The sequence below is a fragment of the Camelus dromedarius genome, chromosome 23, assembly GCF_036321535.1.
Source record: "Camelus dromedarius isolate mCamDro1 chromosome 23, mCamDro1.pat, whole genome shotgun sequence".
Lineage (NCBI taxonomy): Eukaryota > Metazoa > Chordata > Mammalia > Artiodactyla > Camelidae > Camelus > Camelus dromedarius.
In genome coordinates this window covers 12,313,062-12,321,442 of record NC_087458.1, presented here as the reverse complement: position 1 = coordinate 12,321,442, position 8,381 = coordinate 12,313,062, and the positions used below count along the sequence as shown (strand labels likewise).

Sequence of the window (8,381 nt, the reverse complement as noted above, 5' to 3'; positions counted from 1 at the left end):
CTTTACGTAGAATCATGCGTGAATTACCAATTTTCAAAACGTGGAATATGGTATGGAATCAGAGAATCTCAGAACTACATGGGACGTAATGGATCGTGTACTGTAATCTATTTAAGCGTGTCTCAAACTCTTTGTGGTAAAGGACCTGTTTTGTTTTTCCAAGCTATCCCAGATGGGTACTTTTGGAATATAAAATAAAAATAAATTACTAGAATAATGAAATAAAAAGCAAAAGGCATACAAAATACAAGCCCCAGTTCTTTTTTTTGTTTTGTTTGTTTTTATTATTCGATTCATCAGATGTAAGAGTACTCTGCCAAACTGCTTGCTCTAGGTTTCTGGGTTTATGGTGGACTGGTAACAGTGAAACCATCACCAGGGCGAGTCCACACTAAGCAGTACTGCACACTGTGTATCAAACTCTACAGAACATATTTTACTTCATAGCCTCTTTCAAAGTTTTAGTTATTTATGAAGAGGAATGATCTCTGAAAGATATGAGACAGATTATTTGCATTGGCTTTTGAATATCCTAGAGGTTTTGATTAATTTGGTATCAACTGGTTTGGTATCTTTTTTAAAAAAAACTAATATATTTTTATTAATTACCTGATTCCCTTCAAAACCTTTCTTCCTTGTATTTTCTACCTACCTATTCTTTGATCTTCTCTCCATTTGACCATTGTTTTCTAATATTTTTATGAAGAATAAAAACTCAGTTCACTCTTTCCTCCAGTAAGATTGTTGAAATTTTTATTGATAACATGTTGCTTTGGGTGGTTCCATCCTAGTCTCTGTTATGAAGACTGAGTCTGTATTCTGGTTGTTCATAGTTTTTTGTATGCCTGGGTGGTCTTGAGACAGATCATATTTGGATTTAGAAAGGATTTCTGTGTATCAAACAAGACAACTTTGTAACAACAACAATAAAGAATCCCCAATTCTCGACTAATGTGACAACATAAAATCCCATTCCCTGGTGTGTTTGGACATGCCAGAGACCAAGATGCTTTTCTTCCAATAAACTGTCAATTAATATGTGAGAGGCCTAGGTAAATAAGCTTCTGTTGGGTATACCTCAACAGACAGGCACCCACACCACACACACCCTTCTGCTGTGTCCCTGTGCCCCATCATTTCTCCAAAAAGGGTATAAGGGCATAAAGAGGAAGGGTAACAAAGCCCACACCAGTGCTATCTTCACAGAGAGAAGGATCGATCAGTAGCATATTTCTTTAATCATTGTTATTTACAATTTATCATCTGACAGACTTACAGAGAATAAATAAAGAAAAGACAATATACAATGGGTATCTCATTTCTTTTTCTAATACAGAGAAATTTTATGCATTCTATTTGGGGATGACTAGGATAGTTTTAAGCAGAAATTAAATCAGTTTGCTATTTACCCCTTGACAAAACACATCATCCTCCAAAGCCTGCAGAAAAAAGTCCAGATGTTTCCTCCTTGTAGGAAGAATGCACCACACATTGCTCCAGAAACTCAGTCCTCAGAAAAAGAAACCAGACAATGGGGTAGAAGAACAGGGCATCATGGATAGTACAGGACATAACATGAATGGGCTGGATTACAAACTCCTGGTGTGTTGCAGGAACCCTCTCAACTTTCAATTCTTTCCAAGCCTCTTTTCAAGAAAACAGGTTTTCACTGAAAGTGATCACCTTATCCCTTTGTGCCTTCCCTTGAGACCCTTTGCACATTCTTTCTTTACATGCAGTTGTGAATGTGGGTCAGCATAGGCTAGCTTAGGACTCTCATCTTTTTCCTCTGGAAGCCCGTAAAATTGTTGACAAGGTGTCTGCAGGAGAAACTAAAAAGCTTGTTTCAACTGAGCTGACTTTGGGGCCAGAGTCTCTCCCTGCTCTTGGTGGGGTACCCAGTAGAGAACTACCTTGCATTTCTGTCTAAACACCTCAAAGAATAAGGCATTTCCATAGATCAACTTTATCATCAATAAATATACACATGAAGGATGTGCTACACCAGGTACAAGTCTAGGCACTTTTTCCTCTTTCCTCATTTGAAAATAAATCCTCTACATTACAGCAAAGCAATTCACTCTAAATTCACTCCAGTTATGCTGAATGACAAGTTTCTGCTTCTATCTTTTATTCATTAAAAAAAAAAAACATTCAGCAAGTACTTATCGTGTGCTCACTGTGTGTTAGGAATGTTACAGGACATGGGGTATGTAGAGGTGAACACCGGTATAATCTTGTGACCCTTAAACAGGACAACTTAAAAATACCATCACGAAACTCAAAGCTGTAATCCACAAAAACAGTTTCAACACCCCACCCCCACCCCCAGGCCCCTCCCCAAGCTTCGAGCCAGGTTGCTACTGTGACTGTGTTTAATTTGGTCCAATGTGATTGTTAGTCCACTTAAAAATAGATGTTTAGGCAAATGAAACGTCTCTACTATTCTAAAAATAGTGTTTTATTACACATTAGGGGTCTATACCATCGTCCTCTATTCCTTCCACAAGCCATCCTTGGCGCCATTAACTAAGCGCCACCGAGCTCTTGACCAGAATCCTGGTTTATTCTAAAGTCCTCTCCTTGCCACCAGACAAACCCTAATCACTCGCAGGAACTTCAGAAAGCATCTGTAATTTTCTCTTATACCCTCGTCTCTAGCCAGTGGGTATGTCTTACTGTCCTTTGTGTTGCCTGGTTTTTCTAAGCTGTTCTTGAATTGTTTCAGATGCCAGACAGCCAAACTAGTCAGAAAGTGTGAAAACAGTCTAAGCAGGATATTGCTTACTGATAAAAGAGCAGATTAATTCGTTATATGCTCTTTAGGATTTTGTAGAATTGATCCAAATAATGCCTTTCCTGAGGCATCCAAGTGAGGCCAGGTTACAAATCAGCAAGGGTTAAAAGTAATCCAGAAATGAAATGTGTCCACGTGAAGAGCTGGTGAAATCTGAGTAAGGTCTGTAGTTTAGTTAATAGTATTAAACCAATGTCAATTTTCTGGTTTTGAAAATGGACTGTGGTTACATAAGATGTTATCAATGGGAAAGCCTGGTGTTAGGGGAAGGCCACTTTGTTAACTCCTTGTGAGTCTTAAAGTATTTCAAAATAATAAGTTGGGGGGAAAAAAAAAAGGATACAGCAACTAAACAATTACCCACCATGTCTGCCACCAAGCAACGCAGCTAATTGTAGCAGAGAACACAAAATGCCAGAAATCCAATCACCATTAATGATTCCAGTCTCCTTCCATCTCAGTTTAGCACTCCAAGACATTTACCAAGTGGAAGACATTCATCTGTTTCTGAAAAAGTGTTAAATTTCAATTCAGAAGGAAGTTCCCTCAGAGATCTGGATCTGCATCCTCCAGAAACATTTAGGGCCCTACCATGTGCACTGCCAGAGGTCAGAGGTCTTCCTGAAAAGACTAAGATGTCAAATTCCAGGTCTATAGACTCATTTTACGATCACAGACTTAATAGCTATATACTGAGAGTAATCTAAGCCTCGACTGTCATTGTCTTCATTTGTTGTAGTTTTGGGCAAAACAGATGCTGTTCTGTTTTAGACTATCTCCTCTGAACATCTTCACAATCTCCTTCCCCCTTTCAGATACTCGCCTTTCTTCTGTTCTCCTTTACTCAAAACATACGGCTTAGCCCCACATTATGGTTTTCTTGTGGGAAGTCTGGATGGGACTAGAAAAGCACATGGTTCCAACATGGCACGCACCTCTCTGTGCAGATACCGAACAAGATTCAGTCTCGTCTAACTTAAGCCTGTTGTTCCAACACTTCCCTGTGGCCTTTCTGGGCACAGCAATGATGAGCATCGTTTGAAATGGATTTCATAACCAGAAGTAAAGAAGGGAACACAAAACTTCGTGGACTACCGTAAGTCCTCAATCTCCTGGTCTTCATTTCCAAAGCAGCACTTGGAAAGCCAAGTCTAGGTCAGACAAAGAGTTGCTTTCTTCTCACCACCGTTAAACCCCAGTACTCGATATGGTCGAGAAGACACAGGTGCTGAAACTGCCTCCGTCTCCCACTTCTTCTGAGATGAAAAGCTTTTTCCCTGCTGGTTGTTTATGTGTTTTTATATTCACAATGGGCTTCCCCTTTCTCAAAACTCCGAAAAGCTCCCTTCCACGTCATACTCTGCACCTGACTTTTCATTTTTTTAATAGACATGTTTATAATCTCTATCACCTGGAATGTCTTCTTTCTCCATATCCATTCAGCTTTGATCTTCAAGACACTTACTTTTTCCGTCCTCACTTAGCTCTCTCTTCAGAGAGATCTGCTTTTGTGCTTCAGAGTGGATTCCCCACAGGATCCCCGTGCCTCCCCTACTTGCCCTAACCTGCTCCGCCCTTCTCACACTCCCTCCGTTACCCCTTAGTATGCAGACTTCTTTCTAAACCCCCACCTGCCTCCCGTCCAGTCATAGCACATTCTCTTACTCACTCTTTACTCCACTTCCATGCAATGCTCTTTGCTACACAGTCTTGTACACTTGCAAGCCATCTTTCCATAGCATTAGAACCACATTTGCCCCAGGAATGTCTCTTCCTACTCCAGATCTCTTCTGAGCACATGTGTTTGGAACAGCGCATCAGGATTTGGACTTTGCAGTCAGCACATTAACCAGCAAGAGTATAAATTGAAATCTGACTACCCCAAACTACCATCTGGACATAAAATACGTCATGCAGATCACGAAGAGGATAACTTACTAGAAAGGTGACAGGGCCTCACAGGTTCTCATCGCTTTTCCTGGCTCCTTCTCTACACAATTTCTAGCATCACTTGTCTCAGTTAGATTCCAGAGACATTAAAATTCTACATACTTAACCTTCATCACGCACTCGGTCGGCTCTCTTAGATGTGTGTTGCTAAACTCAGTGGGGATGGCTAAGGTAGAAGTGAAACCCGTGTCTGTAGGATGAGTCTCGGCGCCAGAGGATGGAGCCCTCCTCACCTCAGGAAAGGAGACGTGTACGTGACAATACATATTTGCCAGCCACCCGAAATAAATTACTGTTCTGACTCGAGGCCAGGAAAATCCAGATGTACTAAATACATTGTAAATGTGAGATTTTTTTTTAAGGGATCATGACATGCAGTGTATGGAGGCAGAATTGTAAAAAAAAGAAGTAAGTGGAGGATGTTAGGCAAAGGAAGGACGAATTATATTACGTATCTCCTCTTGCCCCATAGGAAGTCACGGCCTGGTCTGGATATAGATGGAGGATGGAGGATGCCAGAGACTTGTGGATAAATGAGAAGAGGCTGTAGGTCCTGACTTCAAATCTGTTTAATTCTAGTGGAGTGTATTGACTGATTTCATGTGTCAACTTGCTTGGACGTATGATGCCCAGATTAAATATGATTTCTGGGTGTGTCTCTGAGGGTGTTTCTGGATGGGGTTAGCATTTGAATTGGTGGACTGAGTAAAGTCAACTGCCCTCTCCAGTAGGAGTGGGCATCATCAAATCCAATGAGAGCCTGAATAGAAGGGAAAAAAATAAAAAAAGGAAGGGGGAATTCGCCCCCTCTGCCTGACTGCTTGATCAAGTTGACACATTAGCCTTCTCCTGCCTGCAACTGGCCCTCTGGGTCTCAGAACACCACCACCAGCAGCTTCCCTGGGTCTCCAGCCTGCAGATGGTGGATTGTGGGACATCTCAGCCTCCATAATTATGTAAGCAATTCCTTATAATAAATCATAAATATATATATATATTCTATTGGTTCTGTTTCTCTGGAGAACTCTGAATAATATGTGAAGTTAACATTGATCTTGAGCATGTAGAATGCGTGGCAGGTCACAAGGTATAAAAGAACATTTATCCCTGCATTTATCAAGTGAGATAATGTACGTGGAAACACATGGTAAACTTTAAAGCACTGAACAAGGGGCAGGTGTTAGTATTACTATTCTAGTGACCTTCCCATGCAATCTCTTTTGCTGGCCACAATTTTCAGAGCAGGACACGACCGGATAACTGAGTCTGCATCCATGGTAGATCTAGTTACCCTGTGAGCACTGAACATATCAGAACAGGAAGAGACTTCAAGATCATCTCATCCGATTTGCTCACTTGACTGATAAGGAAACAAAAGTCCAAAGAAGCAAAGTGACTTGTCCAAGACGATACACTTGGCTTGAGGCAGAAATAGCTCCCAAACTGATGCCCTCTAGAAAGTGCAGTCCTGGGAGACCAGATCAGAGTCACAGGACAACTATAGGGAAAGGGCATTTGCTAGGGGAAGGAAGACGACCCACGACATGAATCTTGGGGGTTGGGGATTTGTGCTGTGGCCTGGGGCAGCCCTGAAGGCCAGACAGAGGGAACCACCAAAGCTCCTGAGAGATTGTATGGAAGGTGGGCTGGGTGAAGGCCAAAGAAGCAGACCCAAGGGGGCAAGACTATTTCCTTTAAGTCTGAGAAGCTTATTCTGTAATCCTTTCTTGTTTCTGCTCAACGGGAATTGAGGGTTCCCTTCTTGAGTTTCATACCGAATCTTAGGATTTGTGGAGTGTGAAAGCTTGGAATCTGTTCTAAGTGCACTCATTAGACAGTGTTATCAGTGTCTGTGGATTCTGAAGTTAGAGTCTCATGCTTTCTTTTCTGCTGGTCAAACCAGCTCCAAGGAAGAGGGAACGCTAAGCAGTAGTAGCGAGCAGCTCCTCCACCACGCTCTACCTGCGCCTCTTAAGGACTCTTAGGGTGGAAGGATAAACAGTATCATCTCCCATGAGTCTACATCTGTGTTTGAAGGCCTACATCTTCCTTGCCTAGTTCTTCAGCCTATATCTGAACCTCTTCAGTGACAAAGGACTCCCCACCTCTGGAGGCCACTCTTTCATGCTTGTATGTTCTGCCTCTGGCTGTGTTTTCCCTGATAAGGAATGGACATCAATCTCTCTGTAACCTCCCTTCGTCAGTCCCAGGTCAACCTTTCAAGAACGCTCAGAATACATTCCCTATTGTGGCCCTCAGATATTTATGCCTGAGAAATTAAATGCCCAGTTCACAGGGCCCATAGGGGATTCATCCACTAAAAGAGCTGGAAGATTTAGAGGACAGAAACCAAAGGACCTAAGATCAAGACATCAAAACAACAGTTTTTACTGATTCAAAATCAGGCTCTCACTAAAACACACACACAATAATGTCTGAACAAGGTAAGAGGAGGGCCCTCTGCAGAAATGAGCAGCGCACCTGTTACCTGTCCTCCGTAAGGCCTCTTCTGCTGCATCCATTCTCCGTTCAAGAACACGTCCATGCACGAGGTACTTTTTTTTTTTGCAAATGACAATTCCTGTTCATACGACCCTGCAGTCGATGCTCTTTTCCTACATACATTCTCTGAATTTCCCATGCATATAGACCTCAACCCTGATCCCTGCCCATGAATGAACAAAACACCCATCCCAGAAGCTGGAGTTTTTCAAGCATGGAGCATCTACTTTGCCAGGAGAGGAAGACACAGCGTTTCAGACATGTCTAGAGGACAAATTAGGAAGCAAAACCATCTGCGATTAGTTACCGAATACCATTTCATCAGATTCTCCACACTTAACAAGTGTTTTCCCTCAGCCTGATCACATGTTTCCTAAGACATTAGTACTCTTCAAGTTTTTCTTTCTGAAACCATTTTTTAAAAGGCGACATGGAAAAAAATATTGTATAATTTGCACATTTATAAACACAAGCACATTTAACCTTTATAAATTATCTAAATTATCTAGCCTTTGTTATCCAACACTTTTGGTATATCAAGTAAAATTCTTTACTAGATCTGCCCTAGGCTTTTTTTTTTTCTTTTTTAGTTCTTTAATGTAAAAAAAAAATGTATATATGTGTCGGGGATAGAGAGTGAGGGAGTGGAGTGGAGGGAGACGAGGGACAGAGAGAGAGAAAAGCAAACAGGCCTCTGTCTCTCAGGTCCATTCAATGTCCAGAAGGAGTGGCTTAGGTGCAGGTGAGTGGTAGGTCTTGTGAGGAGGACCTGGGCCGTCAGAATGTCGCCAGGCACTGACAGCGTCACTCATCCCCTTGCTGAAGAAGCAGAAGGTGGATTTCCTGGAATGAGGGACGGTGCTTGGTATCTCTTCTCCAGCAGCTGAGCATCAACTTATACACAGAGTCAGGGCAAATGGCAGGCTGGGGGAGGTAAGTCTTCGGAAACAAAAATAAATTAAAAAAAAGAGAGAGAGAATATTAAGAAGGGGGTGAGAAAGAAGAGTCGTTGCATCACAGTTTGATTTGCCTACTTCCCCACTTGGACTCGAAAACTGAAATGAGCGTGGTGTCTATTCTATTCCTTGTCACAAGAGCTCTAATCACATCAGTTCCTTTCCCAACCGCTTTG

General features: G+C 41.9%; 1 protein-coding gene across 5 annotated transcripts in view; it reads right to left on the bottom strand.

Annotated features, from left to right (window-relative positions):
- Positions 1–1,218: 1,218 nt before the first annotated feature.
- DDR2 (discoidin domain receptor tyrosine kinase 2) overlaps positions 1,219–8,381 on the bottom strand; it is a 133,520-nt gene continuing 126,357 nt past the window's right edge. For all 5 annotated transcript variants that reach the window (XM_010984421.3, XM_010984422.3, XM_064477940.1 and 2 more), the window contains one exon: positions 1,219–8,188. In XM_010984421.3, coding sequence (XP_010982723.1) covers positions 8,054–8,188 — 135 coding nt within the window. In that variant the 3' untranslated portion in view covers positions 1,219–8,053. The remainder of the gene's footprint in view (positions 8,189–8,381) is intronic.